The sequence below is a fragment of the Herpailurus yagouaroundi genome, unplaced genomic scaffold (assembly GCF_014898765.1).
Source record: "Herpailurus yagouaroundi ecotype Mexico unplaced genomic scaffold, PumYag 246, whole genome shotgun sequence".
NCBI lineage: Eukaryota > Metazoa > Chordata > Mammalia > Carnivora > Felidae > Herpailurus > Herpailurus yagouaroundi.
The window spans coordinates 1,881,584-1,903,969 of record NW_024412463.1 but is presented as its reverse complement, the minus strand read 5'-3'; the positions used below and the strand labels follow the sequence as shown (position 1 = coordinate 1,903,969).

Here is a 22,386-nt window from a genome sequence, read left to right as displayed (position 1 = left end):
CAAGTGATGCCTATGATATTGTTATTGTGTACCCATCATAGATTTGTTTTTTTTTTTTTTTTTTTTTTTTAGTGTTGCCCTTGCTGTGTAATAAACGCTATACCTAGTTTACCTAGCAAAAGCTTGAAACTGCGCTAGTATGGACCTTTGGACAGACTTAGTTTTTGCACATAACCTTGTACAATCTTGCAACAGAGGCCAGCCACGTAAGATATATATCTGGACTCTCTTGTATTATAGAATTTTTCTTGTTCTGAATATCCTTGACATTACAGCTGACAGAAACAAAAACTGGTATTTCAGATCTGTTTTCTGAAATCTTTTAAGCTAAAATCACATGCAAGAATTGACTTTGCAGCTACTAATTTTGACACCTTTTAGATCTGTATGAAAGTGTGTTGTGTTGAAGCAGCAAACCAATGAGTGCTGCATTTTTGGATATTTAGTTTTATCTTTAGTTAAACACCACCCTGGTGTATTCATTTATACCATCTAATATATGACACACTGTTGTAGTATGTATAATTTTGTGATCTTTATTTCCCTTTGTATTCATTTTAAGCATCTAAATAAATTGCTGTATTGTGCTTAATGTAAATATTTGCTTTATTACACATTACAGTCCTGTGTCCATTATGTCTTGTGCCAGCTGATGCCATGGCTCACTTTCATCAGAGACAAGCCACGGCCACTGAGGAAACTTGTGAAAGACCACAATGTGCCATTGGCATAAAAGAATGCTTTCTCTCAAGGCACCTGTTACAAAATCTTTTGGTTTTGTTTTCGTCTTTTTCCTTTTTTAACTGCTAAAATAAACATCCTTGAGTTTTTCAGTTCCCCTTTTTTTAAGGAGCAGAGCCTGCTTGTATGTGTAAATGTCTCCGTGATAAAAGGATGTAAACAGATTGGCATTCATGTGCAAGCAGAATGTTAATGCCCTGGCCTTCTTCTAAAGGAAGTAAATGTTGGTCTTCACCTTATAATGGGAACAATTGTACTCAACAGGCAACTTCTGTCAGCTTTTATTGTAATTCTCTTGACCATCTTGCTATTAAAAAGGCTTTGGAGATCACACACTTGGAGGGCTAAGATGCAAGGAGCTAGCATATTTACAGATTCCCAATAGCAACTTGGACTAAAGAACAGTTACAAGGAGGCAGTGTTAGGCAACATTTTCAGTAATTACAACTATGATAGAAAGCTCCAGTCCATACAAAGGGCAGAAGCACAGCAGGCACCTACCTCTCGGGACCATTGGTCTAAAGAGTTAAGTGGCTGGCTTCCATAACTTCTAAGACTCCTTCCAATAGATAGGTGTAACGAAAGCATTAACAAGACCAAAGAAAGTTGGAACGACTTCCTTCTAAAATGTTAAGTCCTGCTTCTCAACTACAGGAGAAAGTGCAAGAATAGACTAGAACCTTTAGGGCATTTGGGGCTGGCATGGAGTTATTTTTAAGTCTGTTATACAAGTAGATTATAAATTCTATAGACCCCAGCTCATAAGATTTAGGACAGGATGTCTCCAAATTAAGATGCCACAAATTACCAAATCAGAAAAACTGGCATTGATAAAGCCTGTTTTCTCTTAAGGATAGTAATAGCAGCTGAATTTAAGCCATCTCACACTTGGTTTGAAAGTAGTCTGCCTAATAAATTACTAGGTGGGAAGGACTTAGCCTGGACTCGAATCCTACTCGGAGGTCTAATGAGACTTGGATAGACTAGTGGAGGGGGGGAGGTATGTTCCTGGTTAGACTTTTGAGCAGAGACAGATGAGAGCATGCTTCCTTGCTAAGGTGGTGGGAGTGGGCATTGTTGGCATTCGGAAAAGAATTTAGCCACCTAAGAATTGGAAATAAAGAAGATCCCCAATTAGAAATGTTGCAGAAGTCCTAAAAGTGTCTCAATAAAAGCCATTTTAAAAGAATGTTGTTGCTACTGTTTGCTTTTGGAATAATCTGGAAGTAAAAAGCTGCAGCAATCTGCACCTTCTAATCAGAGAATGTCTCTGTGGACTGAACAATTTTGTGGATTTTCTTTCCAGGAAACTTTTTGCCCTTCAGGTTTTCTAGTGGCCAGGAGTTCCAGAGTCCGACTAGCAGCGTGATTTCTCTCTCTTCAGTACATCAAGAAACTTTCTTGTGCCATCTTTGGTCTCTTGTAAAAAGGGCTTGTGTCCTCTCTGAAGAGCTAAGCAGAAAAGGATCTACACCTTTGATTGCCCTATAGTTGTGTATCCAGTCTAAGTGCCCGCTCATTTGTAAAGATGAACGCTTTTCAGAGAACAAAACCAAGTCCTTGCTAGATTTGAAAAACGATCTGTCAAAGATGGGGGATGCCCCTCTGAAACACCCCTGGAAGCCATTAAACTTGTCAAGTGAGTAGTGCCATACACGGGGATGGCTTCCCTACCTCGACACCAGACTGCTAGCATCAAACTCTCAAGATGGGAGCCCCCAAAATCCTCTCTAGGGGATTCTGTGCCACTAAAGCTTGAGAGTCAGTTTGAGTGATGGAAAACACTCTTTACTAATGAAATTAAGTAGGATGTATTAAATCTATGGTTTTCACAGAGCATCAGGTCAGCCTTCTTGCCCCTTAGGCAATGGTCGGTCTTTTTTACCCATTGTAACCCTTATTTCTAACCTACCCTGTTGCTCATTGGGTTGGCCCCAACCGCAAGCATGTCTCACCAAAGTGTCATGGAGGAACATCTGAAGACTACTGAGCCCCAGAAGACTGGAAATAAAAGAGCTTGCTTCATCATGCATTCCAATATACCAGTTACCAGTTGGGCCGCCATGAGGTGGTCTGGGAAAAGACAAACTTGGTGTGTCAGCTTGGAAAAGGAGGCAATTTCTACCAACTGCTACGTTAAAAATCGATCCAAAGTTAACCAAAGGATAGTCACTGTTAGTAATCCTTTGCATCATCTGGCTACTTCCCATCAACATACTCCACTTAAAATAATTTTAACATTGACTATAATTTAAATCTAAATGGAATTGCAAATAAAGTAGGAGTTGTATTCAAAACCAGCTTAAGAGGTGAAAAGTTCCAGATCCTGAAAATCCTACAGTCATGATTTCAAAGTGCTCTGAGTAAGAGGACACAGAAAGGAGGTCCACAGTCCTTTCCAGGGCAGATGATCTGTGGATGGAATAAAGGGCAGCATCTTTACTATTTAAATGAGTTGTTGCAGCTGTGTGTTTTCAGAATACAACGTTCTTGCATCTGGTGCAAACCAACTGCATCCGCCTGGCCCGTTTTGCATGAAATCTTGCTGGACCTTTAGTAATGTCTTTAGTAATGTCACTACTAAGTGAGGCAAAATGGATATCCTAATAAGTCCATCGCTCACCTTTTGGACACTGAGAAAGCAAGAGGCTAGAAGTAAAAGGGCTTTTCCAATATAGTTGTAAGCAGTGTGCTGGCTGCGACCTGGACTAGAGGGAATGTGACAGCTATGTTGTACTGACCGTGTATGTGAAGCAGCCATACGTGAGAGCCTAGAGATTAATGGGAAAGGCCATGCACAACTTGCTAGTGGCTGCTTCCAGCAACAAGTCTATAGATATCAGGTTCCCTGGGAAGAGGGAGCCAAGAGAGACTCAAACACAGCCCTGTCCTCCAAGGAGCCCTCCAGGCCAGGGGCATGACTACACCTTTCCTCGCAGCTTAGCATACATTGCGAGTACTCCAGTACTTTCTGAACATCCCTGAAATGTTCCTGGGACTAGTTGTAGAGTACTAGAGTTCAAGATAATTTGAGTCCTCAGAAGAGTCCTCCAGTGCCCCAATACCCATCCACTCCCAAGCTCCCCCTCCCCACCGCACCCTCCCCCCACCCAAAACAAAAAACCTGTGTAGGAAGACTAGCTCCAGGTTTGAGAAGCGAGCTTGTCCCAAGAGCCCAGCTGGCACAGGGGAGATGCTGACTTGGACCCAGGACATCTGAGCCCACGGTCACTGGCGTGCCAACCATACCGTGCAGCCTTGATCGTGGCTAAAGACCAGCCTCATAAGAAAGGTTTTTCCCTGCTGTGAATGCAGAGACACAGGAGCTTGGTCTCTAAACCAACACATTAACACGTCACACTTTCCCCGACAGACACTGTGTCTCCCAAACTGCCTGTTCATACAGCCAACTTTGTCATCTGCCTAACAACCATTTTATGTACTTAGTAGGTTTCCGCTGACCTTTTCATTTTTCTTTAAAGTTTGTTTGTGTTTTGGCGGGGGGGGGGGGGGTTGGGGAAGAGGAGTACAGAGCCTGACAGGGGGCTTGATCCCATGAACTGAGATCAGGACCTGAGCTGAAACCAAGAATTGGACACTTCACTGACTGAGCCACCCAGGTGCTCCTCAACTGCCCTTTTTTAAAAGGAAAACTTTGCCTCTACAAGAAAAGACGACCAGCATCATTTGCCATTAATGAAGACATCCCTTAAAATAAATACAAGACAAAGCATTATACTAAAACTTTGTCATCTGTTACTGCTTGCTGAGGGCTGTGAGTCTGAGGTTGGCTCTGCTTGTTAACAAGGAAAAGCACAAGGATTCAGGGCACACTAGCACCAAAATGAGACTTTTTCCTTGACCCAGGCAAGACAAAGAATTGGGGGAGCCTTGAGTCTCGGGGTGACTTCTGTTGCCTAATGGCACGCAGAGTGGCACCCAAGAGCCAAGAGGTGGTTCTGGCCCAGAGTGTTCCCCAGGGAAGTCTTTGCCCATCAATGATCACCGAACTCTCCTCACCCAGCTTTAGACTCCTTTTTTATGAAATGGGAGTCTCACTGGCAGGCAATAGAAACTCCAAGTCAGACTGTTTGATAAAGGGGACACGCAGGTAACACTATGCCTGAGTGGCAGACTGCTCAGCAGCATAGGCAAAGGCTCAGGTGCACCGTCCTTCTGTCCTGCCTCCCACATGGTCACCTTCATCCTGGGCAGGCACCCTGGTGTCCATAGGGTGCTTCCCATTCACCTTGCCTGGGAGAGGGTTTCTCCTCCCTCCCTAGTGAGCAAGAATCCTGACGTTGGAGCCAATTGGACCATTCCAGAACTAGTTCCTGTGGCTGGCGGGCTTAGATCAGAGCTATCTCAGTGGGCCATTGGGAGTTAGGATGACCTTGATTGGCTTAGTCAGTACCCATCTCCGGAGCCGGGGTGGAATCAGTTCAACACAAACCAGAAGCCAACCCAAACCCAATTCCACATTACACTCAGGAAGGCGGGAGACAGAGGTCAAGGGCCCTGCACTCTTCAAATTAAACCTTGTGCAGGATGTAAAACAAGAAGGTGTGGTTGCTGCAACCCAGGTAGCCAATCGCTGAAAATCCCCTAACTGCTGTTCTCCCAGAGCTCAGCCGCCTCAAGGCTGCGGATCCAAATCTCCTGGGGAGCTCAAACTTGGCCCCTCCCCCGGGGCTTCTGATGTAGTTGGCCCTGGGCTGGTCCGGCCAATTCCCCTGTGCAACCAAGACTGAGAAGCACTGTTTTAAAGACATACACGTGAACATGGCCTACAGCACGAGCCTTCCCCGGAGAAATACACTTGCCTGTGGCTTTCCTATGTAAGAGCATTGATTCCACTTCTCCCCATTCAACAAATATGAGTCGGACAGCTTAAGAACCCCCGTCTCTACACTCAGGCGACATGTGTGTAGAAACCAATTTTTTTTTTTTTTTAATGCTTAAAGAGAGATGTTTTAATGTTGAAAGAGAGAGAGAGAAGTGGGGAGGGGGGATGGAGAGAGGGAGCCAGAGCTCAGAAGTGGACTTGACAGCAGAGAGCCTGACCCAGGGCTCGAACTCACAAACCATGAGATCATGACCTGAGCTGAAGTCAGACGCTTAACCGACTGAGCCACTCACGTGTCCTGAGTCCAATTTTTTAAAGGTTTTTTTTAAAAGTAATCTCTACACCCAATGCGGGGCTTGAACCCACAACCCCAAGAGCCACATGCTCCACCAACTGAGCCAGCCGGGCGCCCCGACAGAAACCGGATTTCACGCGTGTCTCCTGGGCTCACGGAGGGACAACAAGGAGCCCCTGGGCCTGAAGGGACAGCCCCCGGTCCCCAGGCGGGGTCACCGCCGCCGCCCCTACCCTCGGCTCTCTCACAGATGAGCCAACGGAACAAAGGCACAAACCTCATTCTCCGGGCGCTCCTCCGGCTCTGCTCCCTCTCCTCCGCCTCGGGCCTGGCTCCCCAGAAGAGCGGTGGGGACGGAACGCCGTGCTCCCTGGCCAGCAGAGTGGCCCCGGGGAAACCCGCGAGCAAGTCCTTCCCGTGGGAGGGCCCACCACCAGCCTGGCCCGGCCCGCGTGGCCCTGCGGTGGGGCCAGAGGCCTGTCCCGCCCAACGCCCTGTCCACTGCGGTCCTCTCCTTGCGGCCTTCCTCGGACTCAGCCCCACGTTCAGCCGGGAAAGCGCGCTGGCCACGAGTCCCGGCCAGGAAGGCAGACGCGGGCCTCAGGGCTTTGTTCTCCGCCTGCAAGGCTGAAGTGCGTGCAGCTGACGGTCGCTGATAAGAACTTGGATGCTTTGGAGTCCACAGGGATCCCACGGGACTCACAGAGATTCTGTGAAAGCTGTCCAGAGTCAGAATCGCTTTGAACCCCAAGACGGCTGTGCTCTTGACCGGAAGACAGAGTGGGTCAAGCACGTCTAGGAGCCTCCCAGAGCCCAGCGGCCTTTGAAGGCCCCACTGCCACCTCCTGGTATCAGAGCTTCTCTGCCTGAATCTCTCTCCTCCCCCATCACGAGGCAGCTTGTTGTTGTTGTTTTTAAGTAAGCTCTACACCCAACACGGGGCTTGAACTCAAGACCGCAAGATCAAGAGTTGAGTCTCATACTCTACCAACTGAGCCAACCGAGCGCTCTCACCAGGCCGCTTTTCACCCGGTTTTTATAGCCCTCCCTCAAGCCGTGGGCCAACTGGAAACAATAAAGCTTTCTGTGGAAGGGGAAGAAAAAAAGCTTAAGTGGGATTTTGCTCTAAGATGGGGAGGAAGATGCCCCGGTGCCTCCAGCTGCCTAGGTCGACAAAGCATCTCCAGGGAGCTGGTGATCCTATCAGTAGACGCCTTTGGGGGTGTCTACCCAGCCTGTAACCCTGCTCTCTGAGAACTCGTCACACCCCAAGAAGGAGAGGTTTTTATCGTGAGTGGCTGTTAGATTTTGGCAGATGCCTCGTTCCACACCTACGGAGATGATCGTGTGGGATTTGACCTGTATTAACACAGGGTGTTACACTGATAGACTTTCAGATGTTAAACCGACCTTGCATTCCTAGGAGAGATCCCACTCAGCCATGTATCAGCCATTTTATAGGTTGCTGGATTCAGTCTGTTGATATTTTGTTGACAAATTCTGCATCTATATTCGTGAGGGATATTGGTCTACAGTTTTCTTATAGTGTCTTTGTCCGAGTTGGTGTCAGTCACTTCCAAAAGGAGGGCCGTGGAAAGCACACACTTCTAGAGTAAGACCACACCCTCTGGCCCCAGGGAATTCGGAACTGGGGCACAGAGATGGTTGCTGGCAGGCCAGTTGCTTGCACTGCAATGGTCACTCAGCTGTCGCTTCTCCCCAGCTGCATTTCTTCACAGACCCCCCCCCACACACACACACCCTTGGAGTAAATTCTCCAGGGTCTGAGGGCCTCTGGTTCTCAGGCTCTCACATGCAAATTGCCCACGGGGGCCAGGCAGATCAAATAAATTGGCGAAACAATAATGGATACAAGGGAAACCTGGAGAGCACGAGCCCCTCTAAAGCGACTCAGCTTTAGCTCATTGTTTCCAGCAACAGTGTGAGCCCGGAATTGCCAGACATTCCAGGGTTTTTTTATTTTTTATTTTTTAATTTGAGAGACAGTGAGTGGGGGAGGGGCAGAGAGAGAGGGAGACAGAATCCCAAGCAGATTCTGCACTGTCAGCATGGAGTCCGATGCAGGGCTCGCTCGAACTCACAAAACCCTGAGATCATGACCTGAGCCGACACTGGCTCAGTGGGACGCTTAACCGACTGAGCCACCCAGGCACCCCTAGATATTCCAGTTTTTGAAGAGAAGCTGGAAATCCAGCTGTCCTCAGTTTCCATTGCTGGCGACTGATTTTAGTTAAATGTTTTGAATAGGTAAGCACCAAAAAAGTATAGAAAAAAACTGAAATGGGAAAAGTCTACTTCTCACCCAAAACATATTTGTGGTTCTCAAATTTTTGTTTATCCTTCCAAAGAATGTTAATGCCTTTCTCACACAGATGGAAGCATATCACACACATTCTCCTGTACCTTGGCTTTCGTATCTTGGTGATATTTTCATACCAACTCACAAAGAACTCCTCTTTATTTATTTTGAGAAAGACAGAGAGGTGAGTCTTAAGTAGGCTCGACACTCACATCCTGGAGCATGATTTGGGGCTCAATCCCACGACCCTGGGATTACGACCTGAACCAAAATCAAGAGTCTGACGCTCCTCATAAAGAACTCATCCATTTTGGGGGCACCTGGGTGGCTCAGTCGGTTAAGCATCTGACTTCAACTCAGGTCATGATCTCGCGATTTGTGAGTTCGAGCCCCACGTCAGGCTGTGTGCTGACAGCTCGGAGCCTGGAGCCTGCTTCAGATTCTGTGTCCCTTTCTCTCTGCCCCTCCCCCACTCACACTCTGTCTCTATCAAAAATAAATAAACACTTAAAAAATTAAAAAAAAAAAAAGAACTCATCCATTTCTACAATTTCATGGGATTCTGGCCGTCTGAGTGTGTACAGATGTACCAGAACTGAACCAATCCCATTCTGATGGACACTTAGGTTCCTTCCAATCTCGTGTTATTTCCACATGTGGAGAAGAGCCTTTCGCATTTATCATTTCTCTCCTGTGTGTGTGTATATTGGGAGGTGAGATCCCTAGAGGTGAAGTTAGCAGGTTCAAGGGCGTCTACACTTGTCATTCGGACAGGGACTGTCCAGAGACCTCCACCAGAACGGTGTCTCACTGCCAATGCATGAGAACGCTTCTTTCTTCAAAATTTCACTAAGTGTCATCAAAAACTTCCGTGTTTGCCAGCCTGAAATCGTGAAAACTGAGGAATTTCAATCTTCTTTCATACTTACTGGTACGGATCGAGTATCTCTTCATAGGATTAAAATGTCTCTTACATTTTCTTTTCTGTGAAATGCCTGTTCATATCCTTTGCTCATTTTTCTACTTTTTCTCTTATTTATTTGTAGGAGCTGTTGAATATTAGGGAGACTATCCCTTTATAATACGTGCTGCACATATTACTTTCCCAATTTGTCATTTGTCTTTTTGGTCACTCGTCTTTCAAATTTGCTTAGGATTTATCATACTGTATGGATTTTTTTTTTTTTTGGTTGAATTTTTTATTTGTTTTTGCCATGCAGAGGATTTAACTCTGGTTTTAAGGCTTCTGGATTTCGAATGATTCTCCAATGTTTCTGCCTCCTCGTATAAATTCATTTTATACATCTAACTCATCCTTAATCCGTTTGGAATTTTGGAAATGTTCCTGGTGTACAGAGTGAGGTATGGAACTCACTTTATTTTTTCCAGATGGTTACCCAGTTGTCTCAACATGAAAACATTTTTAAACAGTTCAGGGCAAACCACACATTTCTGCCAACCTGTGAGCCTCCTTCTTGGAACCTCTTGCTTTGACAGACATGAAGTTCATGTCTGCTGGGAAAGCAGGGAGGTGACTGACCAAAGAGCCTTGCTCTTAATGAAAATTTGCAATGCCCTTTATACTGGCGCCCCACAACAGAACCTCTTCCCTGGCTGCAAAATGACCCCGGCAAGGGCTGTGGGGCCTCCTGGAGCCAGTAGTCAAGCCTTTCCTTTACGTGACAGGACATCAGGTCACCTCTCCCAAGGACGGTGCCTCCAGAATACCAGCAGCTCAAAGGACTGAGGTCAGAATTGCCGGCAGGCTCTGCGTCCTGGCCTTCCCTCCCCCACCCCCCAGGTGTCCCCAAGTGTCCCTAAAAGCTCCATTTAGCACTGCAACTCCCAGAAAACTCGGAATGGCCAATCCTAGTTCATTAGTCAGCTTTCTCCACACATGTTCTCATGCAACCTCTCCCTTCCTCGCTGACTTGGGGGAAAGGGGGGGTGTCCCTAAAAGAAGCCCAGGACAGCAAAACGCAGAGAGGGCTAGTTGGCCTTGCCAACTCTTCCACAGCCTGTTCTTACTCTGAAATTCAAGGCCGGTCCCTAAGGCACTCGCTGTTGATGCTCTTGGATGCCAGTGATCGAGGGAGAAAGAGCACACAGTCAGCCCTTTCCCCACAGCGCCAATCACCACCACAACGTCCCCCATTGCGGTGCTTGCGGCCAGCCCTGAGTCAAGCGCTCACACGGGTCACCTCTTTTCACCCTCACGAACACCCAACGGGCAGGTGCCACCCTTCTCTGCATTCTTGCGGAGGACGAAGCTCGGCTCAGAGAGGGTAAGCAACTAACCCATGGCCACACAGCTGAAGCGTGCAGGAGATGATGGTGCCACCCAGGCGGGCTGACCTCAGAGCCTATAAGCTCTTGGCCACAGCCCTGTGGGTCTCTATTTTAGGCCACTCGGGCTACTCCCTTTCACCTCTCCCTGGCCCCTGCGCCAGGCTCTGAAAGGAGAAAGCAGCCTAGGCGGCTCCAGCAGTCAAGTACTCGGCCTTCTGGAAATCGGTGTCCTCGCCTCTTGCCTGAAAAATTAACTTTTCATCGAATCTATGCTTTCCCTGAGCAGACACAGTGGTGCACAGTGAGTATCTGAGCCTCCTTCATTAAAACCAGTCCCGATCAATACAGCACAGCCACGAGGACGACCAGTCTGCAGCTACGTACCAGCCAGGGAAGCCGGACACAGAGACGACACCACATGCACACCATCCACCCGTCCTCTGGCTACAGGAAGTACAGACACCAGCAACACCTGTCTCCGTTGACAGATGTCAGGATGCTGTTAGCCCCGGGTGGGGTTTGTGAAAATTCAGTGAACCTTACACCTAGGTGAATTTTTCTGTATACAAACTATACCTCAGTAATTTAAAACAATGTATACAAGTTTTTACTAAAAAAAAAAACAACTCTCTCTATATAAGTGATATATATAGATATAGATACAGATACAGATAGAGATATAGATATAGATATATAGATATAGATATATAGATATACTCTATACTATATATACTGGCTTTTCTCGGGGCACCTGGGCAGCCTAGTCAGTTGAACATCTAACTTCAGTTCAGGTCAGGGTTCATGAGTTCGAGCCCCACATCCAGCCGTCTGCTATCAGCACAGAGCCTGCTACTGATCCTCTGTCTCCCTCTCTCTAACCCCACCCCTGCTCAGGCTCTCTGTCTTTCTCGAAAACAAATAAACGTTAAAAAAACAGAAGAAGAAAACGAAAGGAAAACGCTGGCTCTTCTTGAAATAAGATGTCTGCCTACAGCTTTAATTCCAAGAAATTGTCCTAAAATTGTCAAGATGCAGCACTCCCCTTGCTTTTCTACTGCTCTGTCTCCTGATTAGGTTAGATTTCCTTGAAATTCTAATGCAGGTCTGCGGTTCAGCTGGGCGAGTGTGTGTGTCTTCTTGGCCCTGGGAGGAATTCCAGAAAAACAGAATTACCCATCACCAAACTGAGAAATCGGGAATTTCAGGACAAGAGCAGGAAATTCAGTTGCATGAAATCTACCTTTGAAGATCCCTGGAAACCCTATTGACCTCTGCATTCTTTTTTTTTCTTTAAGTGTATTTATTTTAGGAGAGAGAGAGAAAGCAAGCATGAGCAGGGGATAGGCAGAGAGAGGGAGAGACAGAATCCCAAGCAGACTCCTCGATCAGCAAAGAGCCCGACGTGGGGCTCAGTCTCATGAACCTGAGATCATGATCTGAGCTGAAGCGAAGATTCCGATGCTTAACTGACTGAGCCACCCAGGAGCCCCACCCTTTTTTGTTTTTAATTTAAAAAAATTGTTTTTTAAGTTTATTTATTTTGAGAGAGAGAGAGCGAGCGAGAGAGAGAGATAGCGAGCAAGTGGGGTAGGAGCAGAGAGAAAGGGAGACAGAGAATCCCCAAGCAGGCTCCCATCCTCAGCACAGAGCCCTGTGCAGGGCTTGAACTCCAATAGTGAGATCATGACCTGAGCCGAAATCAAGAGTCCCACGCTTCACCGACTGAGCCACCCAGGCGCCCCGTGACCTCTCCACTCTTACTGGGACTCTGATGACCACCGCCGCCCCCTCCCCTCAGGCAGGGCTCCCTGAGGAGCAGAGTGGGAGGGGCAGGCTGGCCTAGGGGGCAGGTGCTCCCTTCCAGAGGACATTTGCACCCAGACCACACATGAGCTCTTGACACCTTTATTGAGATGATTCACAGGCCCGTGGGCACGGGGCTTGGCAGCCAAACTACCCACCACAGACAGACCTGGAGCCACGCACCCTGGTGAAGGAGCGCCCCCCATCCCCCATGATGCCCACGCAAAGCAGGGCACAGACCGACAGGGAGATCGAGTCCCCGGTCCCGGAGGCCCGAAGCTCCCGAGACCCACGCGCCCCGTCCCAGGACACCAGGCAGGCCCGACCCAGGTGGGAACCGCCGGCTGGCTCAGCGTGGCACGCGTGGGGGCTCCAGATGCTTCTCCGAACCCCGCCATTTCACATGAAGCGAGAGAGGAAACTGAAAAACACAAATGCACAGCGAGAAGACCAGAAAACCCGAGCCGCCGCACGCACGCACTGTTGCTTTCCGACGACCCGACGGCAGAGCTCACACGCGCCTGTGGCGGCGGCGACTGGGGGTCCTGGGCGCGTCCCCTGCGTCCCCGGGGAAGTAGTCCTCCGTCCGGTACAGCGCGGGCAGCTCGAAGGGCAGGGGTGCCGGCGTGGACGACTTCTGGAACGACAGAAAGCGGGGTACCCCGTGAGCCATTCAGCGCACTTGTTCTGTGACCAGAGAGGTCCAGTTGTGGGACCGGATGCATCCTGCAGGGGACGTGGCCCGCGGGACAAAGACTCCAGGATGCTTGGGGGGCACTGCCCGTGAGAGCCAACGCTGGCCCCCACGGACACGGACAGGCAGGGCCAGGTTGTGACGGAGAGTGACCGAGAAAGCAGGTGTCCCTGGTGCGAGGCGGGGGTCCCTCCACACGTGTGTGCACAGGAGCTCGGTGCACCCCCCCTTCCCACCCGCCCCAGCCCAGCCCAGCCCAGGGCCTGCTGCTGGGCGACTGGGGGGCAGGCTGCGCATTCCTGCCCCGGGTCCCCATCTGTGCCGCCTCAAGCTGGTGCCATATGAATGTGTTACTTTAAAAAAAAAAAACAAAAAACAAAAAACATTTTAAGAAGTGCTCGCTTATTTCTGGTGTGGATTTTTGTTGAGAAGGGAGGGGAGAAGAGATTTCCCATGAAGCAGCCCTCCCCAAGCTCTGGTTGGTGAGACCCGTTCTCAGGGTGAAACCCTAGTTTCACCGAGGACCGGGTCAAACAGAACTTCTGCCTTGGGGGCCCCCCACCCTGAGTCTGATGACACTGGTTTGGGGCGTGGCCTAGCACGGGGGTATTTCCAAGCCCCCAGAGGACTCTCCTGCAGAGCCGGGGCTGATTCTATGACGAGGCCTCTGAGCCCTCAGGAGGAGGGGGGCCGGGCTCCGCTGGCAGACGGGCAGGTGCACGGGGCTCAGGGGCGCAGAGGGAGGAGCGGGGGTCCCTCTCACCACTCTCCCGGTTTCCCCCCACACCTCCCTGGAGCGTCCGGTCTCCTGGACCCCAAGCTGAGACCCAGCTCGGGCGGGTCTGCAGGTGCAGGGGCGGGGGCAGCGGGTGGGGGCTCTGGCTCCCCGCCAGCCACAGCTCTCCCAAAGCCCAACGCCCGCGTGTGCCCCGCACCACGCTGATGCACACTCAGCCTCCCCGCACACTTGTTCCCCACAGTGACGCCCTGACCGCCATCCCCATCGTGGAGGCGGGGAAACCAAGGATCAAGGGGGTCCCATGTCCTCCAGGCGTCCGCCGGACTCCACCACCACGTCCCGAGCACCCGCACCAGCCAGGCCCCTTCTGCCCACATCCCGGGCTCACTGACGGGAGAGACAAAGGAACCCACGGAACACCACCGCCGCGTGATGGCTAATGGTGGGACGGCATGGGCACCTGTAGAACCCAGAGGTGGCCCAACTCCTCCTGGGGGGTCGGGGAGGTTTCCAGAGGCTTGAAACTCCCTGCTTCCAGGATGGGGCCTCCAGGCTGAGACAAGAGCATGTCACACGCTGTGGCAGGAGGCGGGGGGCAGACCTGGGGACTCCAGGGGCTCAGTCCGGAATGGGGCCAGGTCAGGGTGTGGACAGCGATGAGGCTATAAACCAAGGCCAGACCACATGGGCTCTTGGAAGCCATGCCAAGAACTTCATCCCAAGAGACCAGGGAGCCATTTAAGTCACTAACCGGGAATGTGTGTGTGGAGTTCGGTATGTGTTTTAGAAAGAGCAGAAATGAAGGGAAAGAGGGGACCAGGGAGGGGGCTGTGGCCAGTGTCCCCTAAAGGTGAGCAGTCAGGCTTAGGGCGGAAGTGGACAGATTCTCATGTCGAAGCCCCAAAGCCCTGAACGTCCCCCCACACCGAACCCTCTTTCTCTGCAGAAGGAAACCATCAAAGTATTTCCAATAAGATGGAATGTGCTCGGGGTGTAAGGACTACCTCCCTCCCTGTGCCACCATACCTGGAAAATGCAGTTCACCTTGGCCAAGGGCCAGCCTCACAGAAGGGCAACAGAACATTCTGTCCGGCAGCCCCGCGTCGCCATTCTTGGCTCAGCCTACTTGGGGGTACTTGGGGCCCAGGCCTATCCCCTGCCTCCTTTCTCTAGCTCCTTCCTGGGCCGTCCCCTGCCCCCCTGAATGGGAAGCAAGTCCTCTGATAGCTCTGTGACCAGAGCACAACTGGGAAACGAACCCCAAGATACGTCTCGCAGCCTGGGGGATGCAGTCTGGGGATAGCCCAGAGGCTTAGAATCTCTTCACCCCATTTCCTCTGAGCGCTGGCCGTCGTAGTATCTAGAAAATGGGCGAACAATGACAGCTCAAAGACCCGCTCCCTCACCTGACGCATGGGGGCCAAAGAGCATTTTGTGATCATGAAGAGAGAGGTCCCTTCTCCTGACCCCCTGGTCACAGGCAAGGGAAGGGACCCGTGAGGGGTCACTGGCCGAGCCGGAGCCAGTGTCCTGACCCAGTCATGTGGCCTCATCCTGATCCCCTATTCTTTTTGAAATAGTCCTACCATTCAAGGGGGGGGGGGTGTTTCTGAATGGGTAAAGCATCCCTGTGAGAGATGGGGCTTCTGTCTCCTCCTTCAAGGAGACAGACTTCCAAAAAAGGGAGAAAATCAATATAATTAAGACAGGATCAAGGAGAAGTCATCATAAGAGCCTCCCAGCAGCCCTGGACCAAACCCCTGCCAACATCTTGGAGCACGTGGGCAAGTGTGGGACGGTGACTCATAGCTGGTTGGAGAACTGAGCCTGAAGTCACAGGGACGGCCTATGATGAGCCCAGGGGGCCCCCTGTGGCTCAGGGCACAACTCTTGGAGAGTAGGGGGGGCATGGTACGGGCACGGGCCCTCTAATCTCCACCGCCCAGTCTCGATCTTCTTGCCGGTCACTTGTGCCCGTGCCCACCCTACGGCTCCAGTGGGGGCGGGGTGGAGGCCTGACCCACCCCAGCCGTGACTGGTGGAGGGCTGAGCCTGTGGCCGGCAGCCGGCAGCCTTGAGACCTTCACTGCTGAGACAGGGATGCTCTCCCTGCTTCCCGGCCCCCAAGTTCCAGAGTGGATGGCTGTGAGCCTGAGGGCCACCGCTGCCACCACAGCGCAGGACCTGCCTGGGATTGAAGCCAGCAGGGGAAGCAGAGCTGGGACAAGGTCCTGACGATATCATTCGGGCACCTGAATCCGTTACTGCCTGAGGCTACAGTTTCCCTGGGACATTTCCCGTCCATGGGCCGCGGAAGCCTCTTTTTTGCTTAAGCCAAGATGACCTGGGTTGTTGTCACTTGCAACCAGGTGTCCTGAAACCAGGAACCCCCAGGGGAGCCAGTGGCTTGAATCAGCAGGTAAGGGCTGGAGTGTGAGGCTGAAACCAGCCAGACGCCCCAGCTGCTGCCAGGAAGAAGAGACCACATCCTAGAGGCCAGGCCCCCAATCACAGGCATGTCAGGACGCCACAGAAGCCCAGCCCCTCACACCCATTTTCCCCCGGATTCCCATGGCAACCTGCAAAACTGGGGTCATCCCCATGTCCCAGAAGTGGCAGGAGCCAGGGGACCAGGGAGCTGAGTCCAACCAGGCCTGTCTAGTTCTAAGCCCAGCCTTTGCCCATCATCAGACAGGACCCAGGTCTTTGGGGACAGAGCAGCAAACCCAAACCGTTGAGAATCTCAGTCCTCGGAGGGGACCTCAGAGACCTCCACCTCCCACCCCTCCCTCTACAGCTGGTAATAAGATTCCCCTCCGGGGGCTTCCAGGTGAGCAAAGAGGAGTGTCCACCTCCTGGCTCCCCAGCTCCCAGCCCGCTGGCAGGAATGTTCCACCAGCCTGGGATCGGTTGGGAGATGCGGAAATCTGACACTGCAGCTCCAAGACTCTGCCCCGCCCCCTCTGAGTCTCCCTCCCTGGTCCCCCCCCCCCCAACCCCCACTGCCCCCAGCGGGAGCTCAGAGCTCCAGCCTGCTGGCTTAAGGCGCTGGGCCTGGCCTGCTCTCCCCAGTCTACCCACATTCCAGAATCCTCACTTCCACCCTGGACACCGGAGTTCTCAAACCTGGAGCCCACACACCAGACGGATATGCGCTTGGTCTGCTTCATGATTTAAAAAAAAAAAAAAAAAAGGAATTAATTGCAAACATGTAACAAATCAGGAGATTTCTCATGAAAACCAGACTGCCAGCTTCTCTCGGAAAATCAGATGATCTGGCAGCACTGGGCCCACAGTTCCTCGTGGCTCTGGGTGGCTGAGCTGAGGAACAGGGGGTACACTCTCCCGGGGCCCCAGATCGCTCGTGGCCACTTCACCATTTCTATATCCTGCTGCTTCCGGCAGAAACCCCAAAGATGACCACCCTGGAAAGCTTCTTTTCTGACAACAGCCCCCCCCCCCCCCCGCCCCTGCCAAATGGCTGCTGCAGCACTGGGTTCAGGGCAGATCACTGTCTTCTAAAGCTAAGCTCACCCACCCCAGGGCCTTAGCTTGTCCTCTACCACCAGCCCACTTGTTTCCAGAAATCCCCACAGCCCCTTGGAAGTCCTGGCCCGCCTTGTATCTCCCTCTTGGGAAGCCCTAAATGCACATTCCTAATCCTGGCCTGCTTTCTGTTCAGGCCAGGGTCTGCAAACTTGTTCTGTGAAGGGCCAGACAGAAAATACTTTAGGCTTTGCAAGCCACATGGTCGCTATGGCAACTACTCAACTCCGCCCTTGTAGCACAACAGCAGCCACAGATAATATGTAAACTAACAGCATGGTTGCGTGCCAATAAAACTTTATTTACAAAAATGGAGGCAGGCCAGATTTGGACCCCCAGTCATGGTTTGCCCCTGAATCAATAGATCAGGACAACAAATCCTTCCCTGTGGCTCCCATTCAATGGGCACTGAGTCACCACACGGCCTGTAGGACTCAGGGGCAGGCCCACCTTGCCGACTGTCCCAGAACTCTGTGCTATTTGGTTGGCTGTTCTTGGGCCATCACTGCACCTCCAGCCTGTCCTACCCCACCCAGCATCCCCGCACCCCTACCCCCCACCCCACCAGAAGCAGCAGGCCACATGGCATCCCCACTCAGGGGCTGGGTTCTGAGGAACACAGGGTCAGCCCCAGAGCCTGGTCAACCCCTGGGGGGCTGAGGCCCCAGGTTGACCTTGCGCAGGAGCTCAGGTGCCCAGAGGCCCACACTCCTCCCCCCAGGTCACCAGGCCCTCCCAGCTTGAGGGCCTTGGGAGAGGTACCTCCCACTGAGAAAACAATCATTACACCTACTGTGCCCAGGCTACACTCATTGTCTGTGACCCTCACAGCCTCTTTAAGTAGGGCTTTCTCCTTTTGAGCCTCCCTTTCCTCTCTGTAAAATGGGGATAATGCTATCGATTTCACGGAGTCCTGTTTGGAGCACAGCAGTGATGCTGGAGGTGCTGCAGCCACCTTGGGACCATGAGGATAAGAGACACATGCTAAGGATAGCAGACCAGCAGCCAGGAAAAGCCTGGGTCCCCAGTAGCCTCCCTGAGAAGCCCCATCGGCTCCACTGGCCACTCAGGGCTTCTTGTCACATGAAGACCACTTGTCATGTGTTTTGTGTCACAAAACACAAACCCTATTTGGTTAAACCACTTTGGTCAGGCTTCCGAACGCAGCCTGACACAGGCTGCCTTATTCTCATCATCACCCCCTTTGACAGTGAGTCACTCAAGGCCAAGCAGATAGTTAAATGGGTGGAAACAAGACTCAACCCAAGTTGTTCAGACAATGAAATACAGTGATCTCAAAAAAGAAAAAAATAAAGTGAAAACTGCTAGACGTAAAGACAGACAGAGGAGAGATACGAATCTCAAACTAATTCCAAATGACATCAAAGATTTCCCATTGGCTTCTGCATGAACTGCCCCCCTCCGGGAGCTCGGGCTTAGCTGGCCCTCCCCTTGATGGGGCTGCACTCAGCCATTTGCTTTCAAAGAGCAGAATGTGAAAAGGAGGAAAACTAACTGCTCAGGAAAAACCTGGCAAACACCACTCAGTCCGGGGGTCAAGGTCAACACCGTCATCGATACATCTTGTGGACAGCTTGTGCCCTGGATGTGACGCGAAGTCACCTCACCTCTGTGGTCTTCCTCCCCAAACCCGTAAGCCCAATCGAACCACAAGAAAAACATCAGATCAGCCCTAACAGAGGGATATTGTGCAAACTACTTAACCCATATTCCTCAAAACTGTCCAGGTCATCAAAAACAAGGAAAGTCGGAGAAGGTGTCATAGACCAGAGGCAGCTGAGGAGGCAAGGTGACTAAATAGAGTACGGTTTGTGTCTTGGATGACATCCTGGGACAGAAAAGGACACCAGGCTGGGGCGCCTGGGTGGCACAGTCGGTTAAGCGTCCGACTTCAGCCAGGTCACGATCTCGGGGTCCGTGAGTTCGAGCCCCGCGTCGGGCTCTGGGCTGATGGCTCAGAGCCTGGAGCCTGTTTCCGATTCTGTGTCTCCCTCTCTCTCTCTGCCCCTCCCCCGTTCATGCTCTGTCTCTCTCTGTCTCAAAAATAAAAAAAAATAATAATAAAAAAAAAAAAAGTTGAAAAAAAAAATGAAAGGACACCAGGGAAAAACTAGCAGAGTCTGAATAAACCGTGCAGCTTAGTTATTAGCAAGCAATCCATTGACGTCGGTCTCCTGACTGTGACTGCACCACAGTAAAATCAGATATTAACAACGAGGGAAACCGGGTGAGGGGTACATGGGAACTCTCTGTGTTATCACAGAAACCTGTCACTAATTCTAAAATTATAGGGGCGCCTGGGTGGCGCAGTCGGTTAAGCGTCCGACTTCGGCCAGGTCACGATCTCGCGGTCCGGGAGTTCAAGCCCCGCCTCGGGCTCTGGGCTGATGGCTCGGAGCCTGGAGCCTGTTTCCGATTCTGTGTCTCCCTCTCTCTCTGCCCCTCCCCCGTTCATGCTCTGTCTCTCTCTGTCCCAAAAATAAATAAACGTTGAAAAAAAATTAAAAAAAAATTATAGAACGTATTTGGGGGCTGGGGGGAAGCAACGGACAGAAGAAACAGCCCTATCTGCACAGACCAAGCCCCTGGCCTCTCCACAACCACAGCGACCTGGTGTTGAGCACTTTCTGGGCACCCAGGCCATGATGGGCCCTAGGGATTCACAGCCTATCTGTTCTCGCAGCTGCCGACAGAGGCAGGTATCCCTAATTCCATTTTGCAGAAGAGGAAACTGAGGGCCAGAGAGGTACTTGCCCAAATATTCAGCTGGGAACTGGCAGAGACAGATTTGAATCCAGGACCCCCAGCCCCGGCACGGAGCCAGGACAACAGAAAGTCCCAGGACTGAGTGGGGCGGGGGGGTGAGCTCTGAGTGCAGGACTCAGGAGGTCCCTTTATCACCTGCTTCCCAACCTTAGCAACCTCAGGAACCGCCCCCACGCCCCCGACTTCAACGTACTTGGAGATCACAAACTGGTGGCCTTTGCTTAGCATCTGGCCCCCAGACACGGCCAGTTTGGCTCGTGTGAATTTGAAAACGAGTTAGCTGCCAACAGGGAAGAGCTGGGATGTTTCAAATAAATACTGAGTTCCTATTTCTCTTGAAGGGAGCGATCTGGACACTCTGAGCGCGCATTCCTGTGGGGTGCCGTGAGCTGGCCCCTGCAGACAGGGCATGTGCTGTCCGGTTCGCCACCGCCCCCATCCGGCCTGACTCACTGGTCCGCAGGACCTGCCGAGCCCTGGGGGGCATCTGAGCCGGCAGTGGCTCCAAGCTCACGGCACATCACTGAGACACAGGGCTGTCGAGGACCTGGATGGAGAAGGTGTCGCTTCCAGTCCCTTGCTCTGGGCCCCACGGGCTGGGGACCGCCAGCGGCCGCTGCCCTTCCCACCGTCTCCCCGGGAGCTTGCGGAAGCCCATGAGGCCGGCACTGCGACGGTGCCCGTCCTGTGGAGCAAAGAGCAGGCTTGGAGAGAAGGTAGGCCACACATCCAGGGTCACACAGACGGTGAAAGGCCAAGCTGGGAATCAGAGCGGGCTCTCCTGGGCTGTGGGCACTGCCCCCTGCCACAGCCAGCCCACAGGACCGTCCCCCTTGGTCCCAGCCTCCCTCCTCCGTCCCGGCCTGGGGCCTTCTGTACGTCAGGCCACGCCTGGCTACTCTGCCTGCAATGTTCCGTGTTTGCTCCAGGGCCCCCAGTCTTCCAGAAGGCTCTGACAGCTGTGAGCAGAGCTCCACCCACTTCTCTGCAAGCAGCCCCTGCGTGTCCAATCCCGTCTGCAGCGCTGGACTGGCCAGGCTCACAATGCCTGCAAGACGGCAGAGCCCTCCCACCCAGCTGGGCCACCAGCCCCAACCCCTGCCAGCCCAGTGACCCAGAGCGGCCGGTGGCAGGAGGGGGCTGCTGAGGCTCTGATGGCAGAGGAACAGGGCTGGAGGCTCCCGCAGCGCGCAGCCCCCGCCCAGAAGGCCCTCGCAGGAGGGACCAGCTGGTGAAATCTCGCTATAGGTGATGCTGACCCTGGGCAGCGGCTCTAGAAGGTTCGTGGCTCCCCTGTGGATTCTGCTTTTAGCTGGAGGAAAAGCGTTAACATGGAAACTAGCAGAGGAGGAGCCCCTAGAGGTTCTGGCAAGATACCGGCTCCTAAATCCAAACTCACACACACTCTGGGAGGGGAGACAGGACAGCCGGCGGGAGGAGTCATGTCACAGCCTCCTCCAGAACTAGACCGAACGGGGCGGGAGGCGGGGGTGCCCAGCCCCTGACCCAGAGTCTGATCTCTCTCTCCCCATGGCCAGGGCTCCGCTGTTGCCTGCTTGGCCCCTCCTCCCTCCGGCCGCTCCACCCTCGGAGCCCCTCTTCCTGGAGCCCCCGGCTCCCCCTCCACTTCATGGTTTGCATCAGAGTCGTCCTGTTTCGACACTGAGTCACTTGGCCTTTGCCGCTCATCATCACACAGCCACTGACAGAACTGTCCGATGGCCATCTACTTACACGCGTGTGGTTAACTGTGCACCTGCTCCGCGTGGGTGTCAGAAGGCCCTTGCACGGAGGAGGAAACTGAGGCTTTCAGCGGTCGTGAGACTCACTGTGGGGCCCACCCACTGCCCAGACTGGACGCCCACATCCCACGGGTCCTCAATCCCTTCTGCTAATTCCTCCCAAACCCCTCTCCCCATCACCACTGGTGTCCTGTCTGTGCCACCTCTCAGGGGCCGCTCTGCCCTTAACCCATTCTCCGCACAGCAGCCTGAGGGATTGTCTTAAGAAACAAATCCGATCCGGGGAGCCTGGGTGGTTCAGTCGGTTAAGCATCTGACCCTCAGTTTTGGCTCAGGTCATGATCTCACGGTTCCTGAGATTGAGACCCACGTCGGGCTCCGTGCTGCTTGGGATTCTCCCTCTCTCCCTGCCCCTCCCCAGCTTGTGCCCTCTCTCTCTCTCAAAATAAACAAATAAAAATTAAAAAATAAAGAATACATTAAAAAAAAAAAAGAAACTTGATCCTCCAGTAAGTACCTTGTGATGGTGAGAATAAAATGAGACTCTTCACCGCTGTCTTCAGGCCCTGCCACTAAGGTCACCA

At 52.1% G+C, this 22,386-nt stretch overlaps 1 protein-coding gene and 1 long non-coding RNA gene across 4 annotated transcripts in view; one reads left to right on the top strand and one right to left on the bottom strand.

The window, feature by feature from the left end:
- Positions 1 to 12,380: 12,380 nt before the first annotated feature.
- BCAS4 (breast carcinoma amplified sequence 4) overlaps positions 12,381 to 22,386 on the bottom strand; it is a 60,712-nt gene continuing 50,706 nt past the window's right edge. For 2 of the 3 annotated variants that reach the window (XM_040459655.1, XM_040459653.1), the window contains one exon: positions 12,381 to 12,931. In XM_040459655.1, coding sequence (XP_040315589.1) covers positions 12,806 to 12,931 — 126 coding nt within the window. In that variant the 3' untranslated portion in view covers positions 12,381 to 12,805. The remainder of the gene's footprint in view (positions 12,932 to 22,386) is intronic. The other variant, XM_040459654.1, reaches the window with a different exon arrangement.
- On the top strand, positions 20,527 to 22,177 carry LOC121019870 (uncharacterized). Its single transcript, XR_005785800.1, has 3 exons — positions 20,527 to 20,776; positions 20,990 to 21,340; positions 21,599 to 22,177. It is a non-coding gene; the product is annotated as an uncharacterized LOC121019870 (long non-coding RNA).